Here is an 18,663-nt window from a genome sequence, read left to right as displayed (position 1 = left end):
TCCCGAGCCTTCAACACAATGGGGAACTAGTCTTCTTCTTCTTCTTCTTCAGTGGGGTTTATCGGCGGTTGGCATCCAACGGTATGGTGCATCACCGCCACCTACTAGACTGGAGTACAACTTCCTTATACTTTGCTTGAAAAAATTAATAAACAAATACCCTGCCATCTAACACTACACTCACAAAAAAATTTACAAAATAAAAAATAACACCACCCTACTCCACTATTTAAATCTATTTAGTCCTACCTCAGGCCAACAACCTGAAAGGATGTGACACTACTACTTTTTAACACACCCTGTAACTCTTTTGATGTCAAGTCTCGCACACCCAAATACCTCTCTGCAGTTGCCAACACAACCTAAATTTTTGGCGACTTACGTTCCATCCCTGCAAGTACAGTTGATAACCATTGCTATAAATGCTAAAAATCCAATCTCACTGAAACATGTATCACTTGTTGGCCTATCCCTCTGTACTGGTACAGATCTACTACTCACACCATTCTTCTCAGGATCCCTCCCCCTTGACCCATTTTCCACTACTTTCTTCACTGCCTCAGCATATGACAACTTCTTCACTACTCTAACCCTGGAAACCTCAACCTGCCTCTCTCGCACGGGACATTTCTGTACCCCAGCCCCATGGGAACCCCTACAATTAACACATACCACCACTTTCCCCAATGCTACACATTCCTTTGTCTCATGCCCTTCTGCACACTTCTCACACCTAGGAACCTCCCTCCTACACACTGCTGCCACATGCCCATAAGCTTGACACCTGTAACAACGTAATGTATTCGGCACAAAAGCTTGTACAGAATAACTTATATATCCTAACATCACTTTGTCGGGCAAAGACTCAACATCAAAACTCAAAAGAACAGACAATGGCTCTTCTGTTTCACCACTTTCGCCACCCTGTCTGCGTCTCACCAAACGACGAGCATCACAAACACCGGGAATCTTCCTCTTCAGTTGGTCAACTTTTACATTTACTGCTACCCCAGTAATCTCTCCTTTCAATGGCACCCTTTTCTTGAGAGCAAAACAATTCACATCTCTTGTCCCCATTCGTTTAACACGGAGCGCCTGCTCCCTCTGCAACACAAACAATTATCACCAGACCACTTCTGGTTACCCTCACCGATTCCACAGCACCCAACTCTGTTTTCACCCACCCTGAAACCACAAACGGATCAGCCAAAAAACGAGCTCCGACTGGGAAAATAAGTTTTGAACGGTCATCCAACTCAGAATTCCAAGTCAGGAACTCGGGCCTCTTTCTAGAGCTCCGACCTGAAGATCACTGACGTCATGATTCGACCTTGTTTTTTCCCCCTGAGTTACCAGTTGTCTTGAAAACACCATAAATCCAGAGAATGCCAGACTTTGATGACAAAACTTGCCCTCAAGAAGGACCGCTGCGCCACCTTCAAGTGAGCACAGCACAACAAGGTGAGTCCAAAACTTTCTTGCTTGTCCTAGAGAGATTTACACGGTTATCAAAACGTCACGCCAGGGTAAGCCTACACAAAACACAGCCCTTATTTTAAGTGTTTCTAAAATCCCTTATGGGAAAAATGAATGGTGGAAAAACGATTGGAACCATTTCACTCTTTGACCGCTAGATTTCATGGGTATTATGACTCATACTGTGGTACTCTATAGGCTTTGCTAAACGTAGCATGGCAGAGTTAGTGCCTACAAAAATACTATTAATATTGCTCTCTATTAGGCTACAGATAAGTTACAATGAACTTCACAGGGTGGTGAAAGTGCACGGTGATGAGCTAGATGCTGGGTTTCCAATAAATATCGAGGGTCTTATTCTGGTGACATGATGATCGATGCTTGGCTGCCGTTTGACAAATAAAAATTCTCACTCTTGTCCATAATCTCATCAACAAAAATAAACAATTTCAAAGATTTTACTGAGTTACGATTCATATAAGGAAATCAGATTTGAAATAAAATCTTTAGGCCCTTATCTATGGATTTCACATGACTGGGAATACAGATATGCATCTATTGGTCACAGATACCTTTTTAAAAAAAGGTAGGGGCATGGATCAGAAAACCAGTCATTATCTGGTGTGGCAACAATTTGCGTCATGCAGCGCGACATGTCTCCTTTGCATAGAGTTGATCAGGCTGTTGATTGTGGCCTGTGGAATGTTGTCCCACTCCTCTTCAATGACTGTGCGAAGTTGCTGGATATTGTCAGGAACTGGAACACGCTGTCGTACACGTCAATCCAGAGCATCTCAAACATGCTCAATGGATGACATGTCTGGTGAGTATGCAGGCTATGGAAGAACTGGGACATTTTCAGCTTCAAGGAATTGTGTACAGATCCTTGCGACATCGGGCCGTTATATAAAGAAGCTTCAGTTCAAGTTGTTTTAATTCATTCACATGGCAGAATACAATTGAACTAATAGAAAATGAAAAAAATATATACAAAAACATACATTTAAGGAACTTTATTGTTGAGGCTGTTGGGAGTTGATGTTTAATAGGTGACTCATGAAGAGGATGTATCAGGAGGAAGTTCGTACTTAAGCATCCTGGTAGTGTCATCATCCATTTGGTGGACCACCATAGAGATGGATAGAGATCTCTACCTGGTAGTGGTAGGTGTCATCATCGATTTGGTGGGCCACCATAGATATGGATAGAGATCTCTACTTGGAAATAACTATTTTTTTTGTTTAGTTAATGAGTTGCAATAAAGACCTTGGTTGAAATTCTGTGGTGAAGTGGTACCGATATTGTGTCAAAAGTCGTGTTTACCCTACCCTACCATACAGTCAACTGTTTGAGACAAAAAACGACACTTTGGAGAGTTTAGGTCACGTGAGGCTACATTTCAGCTGTACTGTCGAAGTCGAGCCATGAAGATTTGCAACTTAACTTACAGATTGATGACGTTAGCAACATTGTAGCGTAGCAACTTAGGTTGTCATAATAAAAAAAAAATCCTTCAAAACGTCTACTTTCAAATTGCTGTTAGAAGAAGTTGCTGATGTGTATGCACACAAAGATTTGACGTTAAACATTTTAATGGACATGTAATGTAGATTTGATACACACACTGCTGTTATTAATTAATTTTGGGGAATGAAACTACTCCTTTGTGCTCCTTTCTGTCAAAATACCATGCATGATAGGAGACAAATTGGACCGGTCTTTTACCTCAGTTTAGCTTCACTGTGGAGCACCTATTGTGACGTCTCTTGTCATCGTACAGCAAACCTACTGTACACATTGTTGTTAAAACGCAGCCCGACTGGTTTGCCTACTTTTCTTCATAGTTATAACTCAGTATTCTCAGCTTGATGGCAGTCTCACAATGCTTCTCCCTCTCCTCTCCTCTTTTCTGCTAAGGCTTGGCTTACCATATATTCAATATAACCATGACATCATAAAAATAATTTCTATCAACTGCTGTACTATTGCTATCCTTACTCACAGTCTCATTGAAATTACGTGGAAACAACGTTGATTCAACCAGTGTGTTCCCAGTGGGTAGATTGAGATTACGGTGCAGGTAGTAAAGGTCAACTGATTTAAATATTAGTGGAACTTGAAAAACATTGGATTTGGCAAAATATGCACCTCCCTTTTCAATTATGTGTGTGCTAGTTAGCTAACAAAAAAACCATGTAGATAGACTATCAGGTGTGGTTTTAGTTGGACGAGGTAGTAAGGAGAGGGAAGACATGGACAGTAGTTAACAACAGATCGTGTGTTCTTTATGTGAAGAGGGAGTTGGCTTCATTTACACTGGAATGTGTTTCAAAGCTACTAAAACAGAATCTGTTATGCTAATCTGATCTGACCACGGCTCAGCAGTTGTGACAGGGGGGAGGTGATAGACCTGGTGGAGTGGTGCCAGGAAAATAACCTCTCCCTCAACGTCAACAAAATGAAGTAGCTGATCGTGGACTACAGGAGACAGCAGAGAGAACAATGTGTATGGGTCATTGTGATGGCTGATTAAACCACCATTGCATGTTTTTTTTCCAGATTCCCAGGGTGGCAAATGTCTCCGCAGTGTTGCTTTCGCATTACCCTACCTGTTTGACAACATTCCTCTCTTCTACAGGGTGAGTCATTACATTTAATAATAAATAATAATATAATATGCCACTTAGCAGACGCTTTTATCCAAAGCGACTTACAGTCATGCGTGCATACATTTTTGTGTATGGGTGGTCCCGGGGATCGAACCCACTACCCTGGCGTTACAAGCGCTGTGCTCTACCAGCTGAGCTACAGAGGACCACATTTCTACCCCTCTGTGTGACAGACCAAACTTCTTCTGTGCCTGAGGAAAAGTTTAAAAAGTATATAACAGTGTTTGTCATATTGAAGTGTTACTGTGTCAATGTGTGATTCATGTGATGTTTTTATAGTTTTTAGTCAGATCATGGGACTAGGGATGAAAATGAGTTGTAGCTGGTATTGTCTGAGATGTTGATTATTGTACCTGAGGTACGACTATATATTTTGAGACCTAGCAGGCTCTGTACACTTTGTTGTCTGAGATGTTGATTATTGTGCCTGAGGTACAATGAGACTTAGCAGACTCTGCTCACTCGGTTGTCAATGGTATAATTATGGCTGCGTGCATGTTCACTGAAATGCAGGTGTGCATTGAAGTATATACAGTGGGGAGAACAAGTATTTGATACACTGCCGATTTTGCAGGTTTTCCTACTTACAAAGCATGTAGAGGTCTGTCATTTTTATCATAGGTACACTTCAACTGTGAGAGACGGAATCTAAAACAAAAATCCAGAAAATCACATTGTATGATTTTTAAGTATTTAATTTGCATTTTATTGCCACGCCACGCTAACGCATTCTACAGCCACGCTAACGCATTCTACAGCCACGCTAATGCATTCTACAGCCACGCTAACGCATTCTACAGCCACGCTAATGCATTCTACAGCCACGCTAATGCATTCTACAGCCACGCTAACGCATTCTACAGCCACGCTAACGCATTCTACAGCCACGCTAACGCATTCTACAGCCACGCTAATGCATTCTATTGCCACGCTAATGCATTGTACAGCCACGCTAACGCATTCTACAGCCACGCTAACGCATTCTACAGCCACGCCTGTGACAAGAGCTTGGGCGGAGAGGTCAACAAGTGAAGTGAACCACTATGGCTTCTTGGTGGTGGATAGAGGTGAAGTCATGACAAGATACAATGCTGAAGGGGCAATGAAATGTTCTTCCCATATTTCAGCACAGATGAATAAACTGGCAGCTGAACAGGAGCTCCAGATATACTGCAGTGAGGGACAGAGAGAGTTAGTGGTACCTCTGGTAGTATTACATTGACTATATGACTAGTACACAGTACTAAACACGTAGGCCTTGCTTTTGTTTCTCTGATTTCCCAACGCTACTGAGGAGCAGGAAGAGACTGGAGCAGTGGGAAGTCACAAACTGTATATGAAGAAACAATCCCCTGAATGTTACATGAAGAGGAATTCTCAATATTCCTTCAATTTAGTTTTGCTTTCTTTTTAAACACATTATTTTTATACTAAATATATTGATCGCTTGATCATTTCTATACACAAACAATGGATATGTATCACAAACATATATCAGCAATATTAATATAATAACAGTATATCACCTCATCGATATTAGTGTCACAGTCTGACAGTCTAAGGCAGCATTTCCCAAACTAGGGGTCGCTTGATTTAAAAATGGGTTGGTGAGAGACTTTGTTGCTTTTATAGCAATGGTGGTAAACGGCACTGCGCAAGTAGAAAAAAAAAAGTCTAGAAAGATTGACATCATTGTTTCTGCAGCTGAGCTATTTCTGGGACTAAAAGATTTAACATCTGAGGAGCTACACGGATTACTGACTCGTGCGGTCCCACTCTCTCAGGCCCCAAAGCCTGAACAGGGGATTTGAGGTTTCAAACGACTGAAGAGCGGGAATACATATAGATTTATTTTTTGTAAAAATGTTTGTGTAGTTTGTGTGGATTCATGTACATGTTCTCTTCCCCAGAGTGGAATCAACTTGTTTAGGGTGATTTTTTTCACCCGCGTCCAGTTGGTGGCGACAATACACCTTTTACGTGTAATTCACCAATAAATCCGAAGAAGAAGAAGGAAGTAACAAACCAGAGCGAATTTTGGCCCTGGTGAGGAGAACTATCAGGCAAAGAGGTCATGTTGGCATCAGTTCTGTGACACCATTGGAAGGGCGACACCTGTGGGAGAAGTGTGGGGGATGATTAAGAGGATGAGTGGGGTCAGAAGGGAGTGGGATTATCCAGTGTTGTTGAGTGGGGAGGATATGGCAGTAACAGAGGAGAGAGGCACTGGATAAGGTATTGGGGCTGTAAAACAGAGTGTGGGAGGAGGGGAAACTACCAGGCAGCTGGAAGGAGGCAGTAGTGGGACCAATCCGGAAGCCAGGGAAGGACCCAACGAGGCCATCAAGCTATCAGCCAACAGCTTTAACATCACATGTATGTAAGATTATGGAATGTATGACTACAGAGAGGCTAACTTACTTCCTGGAGAGCAGGGGGTTAGTATCGCCACACCAGAGTGGGTTCAGGAAGGGGAACTATGGATCCAGTGCTCTGCTTAGAAGCAGAGGTCAGGAAGGCTCAGGTGAACAAGGAGACTGTTGTAGCTGTCTTTTTTGATGTGGAGAAGGCGTATGATATGATGTGGAAGGAGGGGGTTGCTAATCAAGCTTGATATTATGGGGGTAGGGGGAAGAACATACAACTGGATAAAGAACTTCCTGTTTGGAAGGACTATCCAGGTGAGGGTGGGGAAGTCTTTATCAGGCGGCTAGCTGGTGGATAACGATACATCGCAGGGGAGCGTGATTAGTCCTCTGTTGTTCTCAATCATGATCAATGATGTTTACTCTCAGGTACGGACGGATATTGGGAGGTCGTTATTTGCAGATGATGGGGCCTTATGGAAGAGGGGAAGAAATGTGCCATACATAGTCAGGAAGGTACAGGAAGCAATTGATGCGGTAGAGCGGTGTGCATTAATGTGGTGATTCAGGTTCTCTGTAGAGAACTCAGACAGTGTTCTTTACCCGGAGGAAGGTGGGAGATGAGGTACGCTTGAGGTTATATGGAAGAAGCTTGGAGAGGGTGGGGGCCTTCAGGTTCCTTGGGGTGTACTTTGACACTAGACTGACCTGGGCAGAACACATTGAGAGAGTGGTGGGAAAGTTTAAGAAGGTGCTAAATGTGATGCGCTGTCTGATGGGGAAGGAGTGGGTGGCTGGGCGTTCCTCATTGAGGACTATGTGCAGTATGTTGCATTGATCCGATCTGTAATAGACTATGGCAGTATAGCATATGGTTTGGCAGCCCGGACCTCACTGGAAAGGCTAGATGTCATACAGGGGCAAGGACTCAGAATATGTAGTGGGGCGTTTCGGACCTCCCCAGTGTCCACACTACAGGTGGAGATGGGGGATATGCCATTGGAAATTAGGAGACAGCAGCTGGCAATGAATTATTGGGTTAACCTACAGGGACATGAGGTGTCTCATTCTGCGAAATCGATTCTACAGGCATGCTGGGAACATGAGCGAGGACAGAACACAAGCTTTGGGTGGGTGGGTATTACCCAGGCGAGGGAGATGGGACTGTATGGAAGGGAGTTTAGCCCCACGGTAGCTATTCAACATGGCTACTCCCGCCTCCAGTAGTTGATTTAGAAGTGTTGGAGAGACTACCGAATGATAGGGAGGTTTGATCCATCTGATTTGTTTAATAGACGCATGAATACTGTATATCAGGATTTTGTGGCCATTTACACAGATGGTTCAAAAGATCCAAGGACAGGATGTACTGGGTCAGAATTTGTAGTGCAGGTATGTGGGGTGGCAGGCCGGAAACGTATTACAGATCACCTGGCTGTATATACGGCAGCGCTGAGGGCCGTACTGTTGGTCTTGCATTGGATGGAGGAAGTCAAGCCAGACAGAGTAGTTATTTGCTCTGACTTATTTGCAGTGTTGATGAGTCTGCAGTCATTTTGCTCACGTAGCAGAGAACACCTGTTGAATGAGGTACTACAAACTCATGTCAGGGTTAGACAGATGTGTACAGATAAGATTTACTTGGGTCCCAGCCCATGTGGGGGTGGAGGGGAACGAGGCAGTAGATGAACAGGCTAAACAAGCACTTAGTAGTGGAGATGTTGATGTTATAGTTTCAATGAGCAAGGCAGAGGCAAAAAGCCCGATATGGACAGTGATGGTGCAGAGATGGCAGGAGCAGTGGAACAGAGACACTAAGGGCAGGCGTCTATTCCAAGTACAGAGGAAAGTCGGGGAGGGGAGGACGGCAGAAAGAGACAGAAGAGAGGAGGCTATTTTTTACAAGACTAAGGCTGGGATACAGCCGGTTGAATAAGACCTTAAATGGGATAGGAAATAATCCAACAGGAAAGTGTGAATATTGCCAGGGAACAGAGACAGTGGAGCATGTACTGATACGGTGTGGGCAGTATGAGAGGAAAAGAGAGTGGCTGAGATCCAGTATGAGGGAGAAGGGGATACAGGAAATGAGTTTAAAGATGATACTGAGTAGAACGTCATTAGATATAGTGTCAAATATTTTGTTATCTTTTTTAAGAGCAACGGGGCTGGCAGGTAGGATTTAGTTTCTCCCTGTCTCTGGCCCACACTCCAGTACGGTAGGTGGCGGTAATGCACCATAATGTTGGATGCCAATCGCCGATAAACCCCACTGAAGAAGAAGAAGAAGAAGAAGAATTTTCGTCGCGCGAAGAGAAGAGAATGCAGGCGGCGGTACGGAAACGTCAAAGCAATGCGTCCCAGTCGTCAATAAACCCCAGGTTTGAAAATTTTGCTTGTGATTCACGTGTTTATATAATCGGCAAGTATTTCATGTTCCCATCTAGCGGGCCATTGGTAGGAAGGCACCGTGCGTGTCTAAAGAGTCGCCCTGATAAGCCGAGGTGTCTCGGGCATTTGTCTATAAACGAAACGTAAACAGCTTTCTTTGCTTACTGAAATCTATACTTATATTAAACGTTAATCAAAAACAACCACTGACTGTTTGCTCATTGCTGTTGCTCTAAGACAGGGTTCCCCAACTGGGACATAAAACACTGTAAACCAGGAAATCAGCTTCAAGTGGTTTTAAACATGGGTACAAGGTGGGCGTTTCATAATTTAAATTCTTTGAAGTATTGACATGGGCGAATTGATGTAGTCAGAGCTAGATTCCACAAATCCTGGTCTCGGGCTGCACTCTGTTGAAGTTTATCAGAAACTTCCTTCACCGTGAAGTTTAGTCTGCTAGGCTACTGTCAGACAGTTTCAGTAGGAAATATACTGTAAAGGCATAATCAGTCTGCCACTCAAAACTGCCCCCTTGGTTTCTAAACTAGGTTAGTTATTGCCTGTGCTTGCTGGCTGAAGTTCTTCTCGCCTTGTAATGTGCTCATGGTCAGTGTCATATGAGAAAGAAGAGGGAAGTTGTCAGCCTGTACTGCTTTCAGACGATGACGGCTGTGAAGGTTGTCAAACACAGCTATACAACACTGTGTATCTTGGCTTTTATGTTGCCCATTATCATTAGCAGAGAGTTAGGAACAGATGGAACCTGTACAAGCAGATGGCTTGGAATGCATTGGACAGCGTATCCACCGTGGCAAACAGCCCACTGAATAACATGTATCGTATTTATTTACATGTCCTCGTCCTATTTCCCCCACTGGCGTTAACCTCGGAGGATCATGGCCAACAAAAACAACATAATAATAGTGATGAATAATTCAGTAGGCTACATGAACAGAAATATAATTATAATGTTATTTAAGTGTATTCATTTAGGTGAAGGCCTACCACAGCACTGTTGCATTCCCACATATTGGCTTAATGTCTTGTTCATACATTGTCATTCTGTATAATGTTGTTTTGGAGTTGGAGGGAATTCATACTTCACAATGTGTCTTTATCTAAAGCCAACCAGGGTCGAAGCCAAAAGGGTCATCAATGAAGAGGCCACAGTTCCACTTTGACCTGTGGTTCTATCTCACAGTGCAAAACTGGGTACTGGACTTTGGAAGGCCCATTGTAATGGTATGGTCAAACTGCTAGGCGATTCAACGCCAGGACAGCCCGAAAATATTTTGGGGTATCTCAGATTGTTCTGGCAATTCTTACATAGAAATTTCATTGGGGTGAAGGATATTTGACATGCTTTTTACATTTATATCACAAACCGTTTTTGAGAAAATCATGATGAAAGTAGCCATTTTAGGCTACCTCATATCCCAAAGAGGGATAAGCTTACCACACTGGGTGGAGTACGTTACTCCATAACAATGCAATACATCTTGAAGGAAATTATTGTTGACACAAATCCATTATGGATTACTTTAGTCAACCATATAAGGTTCATGTGGAGGTGTATTTGAACAGGGATGGCTGCTGCACATTTCCAGTCCCTCCACTCAAGTGCAGGTTAACTTTGTGTTGGTCTTTGTCAACGGAGTCATTTAGAGTTAGATTCCATGACAAATGTTGTCTTAAAATTGTCATAACAAATCATAATGAATGAACACGATCAAACATGATTTGATAGACTCTCTAATAGGTTGATAAACGTGTACTTCTATGATGCACAAACTATACCCTTTCATTCACATGTTTGGCCACACCATTTTGAACTATTGTAACAAACAAGCTAATCTATACGAAATGTAAGCCCTTTTTAGACCTATACATGCCTGCTGTAATGTAGTTTGGTTGAACTTATACAACCATTATGTAGAAATTATGTTGAACATAATAATAAATTACATTGATCAATCTGACGCAAATATGATGTGAATAAATGCAACAGGCCCTGTGCGTCTCTGGAGGAATCTAGTCATGGTAGCGAGCATTACATCTCCTCTCAGTATGAAAATATAATGAACATGTGTCTAACTTGCACCGTTATCAAATTATTAAGAGACTAGATACATTTACATTTTAGTCATTTAGCAGACGCTCTTATCCACAGCGACTTACAGTTTAGTGAGTGAATACATTTTTCATACTGGCCCCCCGTGGGAAACGAACCCACAACCCTGGCGTTGCAAGCGCCATGCTTTACCAACTGAGCTACAGGGGACTAGCTTATCCTGGCGACCAATGTTCTAGCATTAATATATTGAGGCAAGCAGATCAGAGACGTGAAGGTGGAACCCAAGAATGTGCCGTGTATAGTGAAAATAACAACTGTCAATAGACCTAAATGATGAGCGTATAGTCAATCAAATAATTACTCTGTAGAACGAGGAATGCATTTACTCAATTCAACTAATAGAATGTATTAGTCACAAAATAATGAACACTCAAACAATTGAGTGGACATGATACCTTCCAGAATATTCCGAGAAAATGACTGTCCCCAATAGGCTTAACGTGGTGACACGTGTCTTCAGTTCAGAATCATCTCTAAAAGAAAAAGCAGTGTGACACAGGAGCTTGCTAGCAAGTTCTCAAAGTATAAGTGAATTCACTGTCCTTTCAACCAAATGCAAGCACAAACTCACCCCCAACCTGAATGAACATTTCTTTGCACTTTTGCTAGTAAAAACAAAAGACAGGAAAACACACCCAGATTCGAATCTAATCAACTGAATTTAAATTATAGGAGCGCACCCGTGTCGCTCCTCTTTGAGCTATCCGCCATCCGACGAACAAAACCTAAGTTTCCCTATAACAATAAATCCATACCAATTAAAGTACAATAAAACATAAACATTTGTAGCGTTTTATAAACTCTTGAAACAATCCAAACATGACAATTTAATTCACACGGTAACATTCATTTAGTCGATTCAAGTTTCATCAGTCTTCACACCTCTCCTGGCGTCAGTGACCCCAGGACTTCCATGTGATCCCCCGATAAGATGTGTTTGACCCCTGTGATAGCCCACGAATGGTCAGCCATCCAAACAATGTCATAAATCGTGATTGAGTCTTCATGCTGGGCCTCAGCGACAGCAAGTCGCTAGTCGCGAGTATCACCTTCTCTCATTCTTCCACTACAGTAAGACCCTATGATCCGTGAACCGTACATGATACAGACAACATCCTGGTGTCATTATACTCCTTAGTGTGTGCTCTAACATATAGAGGAGGGAATTGCCAGGGACCTCACGATACGATATTATCACCATGCTTAGGTGCCGATACGATATGTATTTCGATTCTCACGATTCTATAAGTATTGCGATTTGATACAGTATGTCTGGTGCGGAGATATAAGAGAGAGCATGGGAAAATGAGTTTTGATCAGTCAGGGAAATAAAAGTGCTGAAAACATGTTGGCTCACTATTTAAAAAGATGGAGAACAAGCTATAGGATACCTGAGTTTTGGAGAGTTTTATATTTTTTACAGATCTATACTCAAAGTATCGATATAATATCGGCCACAATAATATTGCGATATGTAACTGTAGATTTTTTTATACCCCTTATCACTAATATGGAGTATGTCTAAATTCTGAAATGCAATTCTTCACATTTATTTAATCAACATAAACATTTTAAATATCTCATAAGTACCCTTTTTGATTTTGTTAATTTTAAGACATTGGTTGGAAAAATATACTCTAACATGCTGACCAGACCACACCGTGCGCATGTTGATTTTGTCCGACCACACCAGACGCGATCAGGACACCCAGGTTGAAATATCAAAACGAACTCTGAACCAACTATATTAATTTGGGGACAGGTCGAAAAGCATTAAACATTTATGGCAGTTTAGCTAGATAGCTTGCTGTTGCTTGCTAATTTGTCCTGGGATATAAACATTGGGTTGTTATTTTACCTGAAATCCACAAGGTTCTCTACTCCGACAATTAATCCATAGATAAAAGGGTAAACAGAGTTTGTTTCTAGTAATCTCTCCTCTTTCAGGCTTCTTCTTCTTCTATGGACTTTATATGGCGGTTGGCAACCAACTTTAAGATGCATTAACACCACCAACTGCACTGGAGTGTGGACCTCTCATCTTTCAATCACCCACGTGGGTATATGCTCCTAAAAACCGATGGGAGAGGTGGGACTTGCAGCGCGTCAGGCGTCACAAATAGAACCAAGTTCTATTTTAGCGCCTGGCTACGCAGACACTCGTTGAGGCGCGCGAGCAGTGTCGGTGCAATGATTTGAAAAACACGTATGTGTACATTTATTTACACGCGACGCGAGCGGTGTGGTCAGCATGTAAGGACATCAAATTTCCAGAGTTGTTTGTCTGCTAATTTTGAAGTTATGATACATTTTATTACCAACACAGTGAATGGGAAAATGGATTCAAATGGAACTTCCTCTGCTGGTGATTTGCTGAATGTGCAATCCTAAAAGAGGGCTATGATTTCTTAATGACCTATATTGTCAATTTCTGTGTATAAAATGGGTAATATCTTCAAAGGTACCAGAGAGCCCACTGACACTATAAGTATAATGACACCAAGATATTGTCTGTATCATGTACGGTTCACGGATCATAGGTTCTTACAGGAGGCATTTTCATCATGATAAAAACAAAAGAATACCTTGATACAAATGTAAAAAGCATGTCTAACATATTTCCCTTCCAATAAAGTTTCTATGTGAGAATTGCCAGAACAATCTGAGATACCCAAAATATTTTCGTGCTGTCCTGGCGTGGAACCACCCTGCTACAATAATATATTTGAGTAAATAAGGAAGTGTAACAAACAAATAGCCTAGTTATAGCAGCATTCAAATCTATGAATGCAACCCTGTGTTGTATCCATGATTTCATTTAGATCATTCTCCCTCTGGAGTGGTTCCCCCTGAACAAACCCAGTGCTGGAGACTACTTTCACATGGCCTACAATGTCATCACGCCATTCCTACTGCTCAAGGTGGGTGACTGTCTGGAACCACCAAACACAAACTGCAACGCTGGTTGATACCGTTTGTTCACAATCACAGGTGGCCTATAAGAAGCTACAGTGACAATAAAATGTGTCCCAAAAAATCTATTTCAATATGTAATTAATTAATTAATCTGAAGAATTTTGTGATGCACATGCTATACTAAGCGTGTGTGTGTGTGCGTACGCACTGACTGTGTGTGTTTACATGCCCGTTAATGTGTGTGTGCTCTCGTCCCTCTCTGAGCAGCTGATTGAGCGGAGTCCCAGGGCCCTGCCTCGCTCCGCTGTGTACCTGAGCATCATCACCTTTGTGATGGGCGCCAGCATCCACCTGGTGGGAGACTCCATCAACCACCGTCTCCTGCTGAGCGGTTACCAGCTCCACCTGTCTGTCAGAGAGAACCCCATCATCAAAGACCTCAAACCTGCTACACTGGTAGGCTATACCTTTTTATTATATAAGATATACTTCGTTAGTCCAAATGGGATGGAAATGTGTCTTCTGCTTTTTACCCAACCCCTCTGATACAATCTGACCAAATTATGCAAAATTATAGTTGTGGGTTAACCGAGATGAATGAACGCATGGTGCCTGGTAGAGCTCAAATGTATGCTGTTTTATATCAACCAACAAAAAAATGCTGATGATGTTTGAAAATGTTTCTTATTTTATTTATTTTAGATTGATTCGTTTGAACTTCTTTATTTTTATGATGAACAGCTGGGACATTTAATGTGGTAGGTATCGGATCATGTAGTAATTTCTTTTAATGGGATATTCTCTTCTGCGTAAAACTGGAATTGGTTGATATTATAACTTAGTTTAAAACCTGTTTTAAAGTGGTTGAACATTGACCGTTTTTCAAATTTAGTTGCTTTGATGTATTTATGTCTGTATATCTAAAAATCTAATCTAATTTTATTGTTCGGGTACACATGCTTTGCAGATGTTATTGCGGGTGTAGAGAAAAGCTTATGTTCCTAGCTCCAACAGTGCAGTAATACCTAACAATACAAAACAATAAACGCAAGTCCCAAAAATTTAAATAAAGGAATTAAGAAATATAGAAATATTAGAACGAGCAATGTCAGAGTCCGGAATATAAATATGTATGTATATGTTGGTATGTATAGACAATGAGATTATGGACAGTATATGAATAGAAAAGGTGTGTACAGCAGTAGTTATATAGGATGAGCCTGGACTAGAATACACTATATACATCAGAAGTGGGGAAAACAGTATGTAAACATTATTAAAGTTCAATATGTGTAATAAGTTGACATGAAGTAGTTCTCAACAGAGTTCTCTCTACCTCCAGGTATATTCCTTTCTTCATCATCCTCTTCCTCTACTTCACCGGCTGTTTTACTCACGTCAAAGAGGATAAGACGATGCCCCTGTCTGGTTGGCTGCTGCTCGGACCCAGTGCCCTCTACTATTGGTCAGTCTCTTCATTACTTCCTTATTTTGACTTGAGTAAAGTTTTCTGAGCAAAACAGCTCCAAGTGATTTTAATTTTGGAAATCTGTAGCAAGATATATGTGATCGTATACAAATGTAAGCAAGTTTTGAAATTATTGTTTTAGTCATATCTGTTTGGGCTTCTTGAGGTCAATTTGCAGTCTACAAATTATTTGTCATGATGTTCCGGCCCCCTGACCATCTGCTGAAGAAAAAATTGGCCCGCTGCTTAATCTAGTTGATGATCCCTGCCATACAACACTCCTTCCGTAGCCTCCAACTGCTCTTAAACACAAGTAAAACTAAATGCATGCTCTTCAATCGAACGCTGCTGGCACCCGCCCACCCGACTAGAATCACTACTCTCGGCGGGTCTGACCTAGAGTATGTGGACAACTACAAATACCTAGGTGTCTGGTTAGACTGTAAACTCTCCTTCCAGACTCACATTAAGCATCTCCAATCCAAAGTTAAATCTAGAATCGGCTTCCTATTTCGCAACAAAGCCTCCTTCACTCATGCTGCCAAACATGCCCTCGTAAAACTGACTATCCTACCGACCCTTGACTTCGGCGATGTCATTTACAAAATAGCCTCCAACACTCTACTCAGCAAATTGGATGTAGTCTATCACAGTGCCATCCGTTTTGTCACCAAAGTCCCATATACTACCCACTACTGTGACCTGTACGCTCTTGTTGGCTGGCCCTCACTACATATTCGTCTCCAAACCCACTGGCTACAGGCCATCTATAAATCACTACTAGGCAAATCCCTGCCTTATCTTAGCTCATTGGTCACCATAGCAACACCCACCCGTAGTATGCGCTCCAGCAGGTATATCTCACTGGTCATCCCCAAAACCAATACCTCCTTTGACCACCATTCCTTCCAGTTCTCTGCTGCCAATGACTGGAACGAACTGCAAAAATCTCTGAAGCTGGAGACTCTTATCTCCCTCACTAACTTTAAGCATCAGTTGTCAGAGCACCTTACCGATCACTGCACCTGTACACAGCCCATCTGAAATTAGCCCAACCAACTACCTCATCCCCATATTGTTATTTATTTTGCTCATTTGCACCCCAGTATCTCTATTTGCACATCATCTCTTGCACATCTATCATTCCAGTGTTAATACTAATTGTAATTATTTTGCACTATGGCCTATTTATTGCCTTACCTCCATAACTTGCTACATTTGCACACACTGTATATATATTTTCTGTTGTATTTTTGACTTTATGTTTTGTTTTACCCCATATGTAACTCTGTGTTGATTTTATCGCACTGCTTTGCTTTATCTTGGCCAGGTCGCAGTTGTAAATGAGAACTTGTTCTCAACTGGCTTACCTGGTTAAATAAAGGTGAAATAAAATAAAATAAATAGAGGTTTGCTGAATTCTAATTGTTAATTGTACTCCATTGTGTGATTTATGTCATACTGTAAGTACCTGAAGTAAGGGGACATTTCACTGTGTGAAGCGTGGCTCAACTCTTTGGAAGTATTTTCTTCTAGAAAGTGAAAGTATCTTGACTGCAGCTCTCACTTCTGCCCCTCTCTCACACCCTCTCAGGTACTTGGTCACAGAGGGTCAGATCTTCCAACTCTTCCTCCTCACCTTCCTAGCTATGGTAGCCACCGTGATCCACCAGCGACATAAGGGCTCGGTCCCGGACGCCAACGGCCACTTTCTGTTCGCCAGCTTCTCTGTCACCATGTGCCTGGTCGCCGTGTGGGTGGCCTGGCTGTGGAGCGACCCAGTGCTGCGTAAGAAATATCCCGGTCTCTTGTACGTCCCCGAACCCTGGTCCTACTACACGTTACACGTCAAGGACAGCCAATGATGGGAGTGACAACAGGTGAGTGTCCAGTATGATGCTAGTTTGTGTTAGCCTGGGTGCCAGTTTGATGATGATGGTTTGTGTTAGCCTGGGTACCACTATGATGCTAGTTTTTGTTAGCCTGGGTGCCACTATGATGATGCTAGTTTGTGTTAGCCTGGGTGCCAGTACGATAACGCTAGTTTGTGTTAGCCTGGGAGCCAGTATGATGCTAGTTTGTGTTAGCCTGGGTGCCACTATGATGCTAGTTTGTGTTAGCCTGGGAGCCAGTATGATGCTAGTTTGTGTTAGCCTGGGTGCCAGTATGATTATGCTAGTTTGTGTTAGCCTGGGTGCCAGTATGACATTGCTAGTTTGTGTTAGCCTGGGTGCCAGTATGATGAAGCTAGTTTGTGTTAGCCTGGGTGCCAGTATGACATTGCTAGTTTGTGTTAGCCTGGGTGCCACTATGATGATGCTAGTTTGTGTTAGCCCGGGAGCCAGTATGATGATGCTAGTTTGTGTTAGCCTGGGAGCCAGTATGATGATGCTAGTTTGTGTTAGCCTGGGAGCCAGTATGATGATGCTAGTTTGTGTTAACAATTAGTTATCCAGGTTAGGTTTGCATGGAGTAAGGAAAGTTATTATGAGCCGTCCTTCCATCGCCACCCTCCTGTGGAATGGACTAATATTGACTGAATGGACTCCATCAATATCTTACATTTTGTAGAATTTACAGGTCTGAAACTTTCCTTCGCCAGATAAATGGTGTATCTGCTCCCAAATGGTGGAATGACATCATCAGCAAGCGCCACATGGAGTGTGGATCAAGCACAGTGTTGTGGTGCATTCTGGGACAGGCCCCTCTTTTCTACAGTTGCACCCAACCCCGTCTACATGACAATGACCATCTTACAGTATGTAATGTTACAGTATTCATTTAAAATGAGCCAAACTTTGAAATGAACTCAAAGAAAGGTCAGTGTCGTATGTACTTGAACATCATTGGATTGCTTCATGTAAGTTGTTTAAACATTTGAAAATCAGATCATTTTTGTAATAAATGTTTCTTACTCCACTTTATGTGTATTGTGTTTATGAGCTTTGAAGACATGTTTAACTTTACTTGCTTATAAGGTATAACAGATATCATCATCATCAGGGTTTTTCCATACTGAAATAAGTCATATGTCTCCTATAGCAGATTTACATTTGACATTTTAGTAATTTAGCAGACGCTCTTATCCAGAGCGACTTACAGTAGTGAGTGCATACATTTTCATACTTTTTCGTACTGGTCCTCAGTGGGAATCGAACCCACAACCCTGGCACTGCAAGCACCATGCTCTACCAATTGAGCGGGAATACAGAGTACATGCCAGATGTAGCGGGGTATCCACAT

General features: G+C 42.1%; 1 protein-coding gene across 2 annotated transcripts; it reads left to right on the top strand.

Annotated features, from left to right (window-relative positions):
* Nucleotides 1–8,796: 8,796 nt before the first annotated feature.
* Nucleotides 8,797–18,339, top strand: LOC121548164 (ceroid-lipofuscinosis neuronal protein 6 homolog). Of its 2 annotated transcripts, none has more exons than XM_045209978.1 (8): nt 8,797–8,892; nt 10,027–10,144; nt 13,859–13,957; nt 14,220–14,408; nt 14,655–14,710; nt 15,295–15,417; nt 17,015–17,300; nt 18,023–18,339. In XM_045209978.1, exons 1-7 carry the CDS (start codon nt 8,834–8,836, stop codon nt 17,283–17,285), a joined length of 915 nt encoding a protein of 304 aa, XP_045065913.1. In that variant the 5' UTR covers nt 8,797–8,833; the 3' UTR covers nt 17,286–17,300; nt 18,023–18,339. The 2 variants fall into 2 exon arrangements, with proteins under 2 accessions (XP_045065913.1, XP_045065914.1); XM_045209979.1 differs by having other exon boundaries at nt 17,992–18,339.
* The last annotated feature ends 324 nt before the right edge of the window (nt 18,340–18,663 follow it).

This window comes from Coregonus clupeaformis, chromosome 32 (assembly GCF_020615455.1).
Source record: "Coregonus clupeaformis isolate EN_2021a chromosome 32, ASM2061545v1, whole genome shotgun sequence".
NCBI lineage: Eukaryota > Metazoa > Chordata > Actinopteri > Salmoniformes > Salmonidae > Coregonus > Coregonus clupeaformis.
Note: the sequence above shows the minus strand (reverse complement) of the source record. Positions and strands in the feature narration are given on the sequence as shown.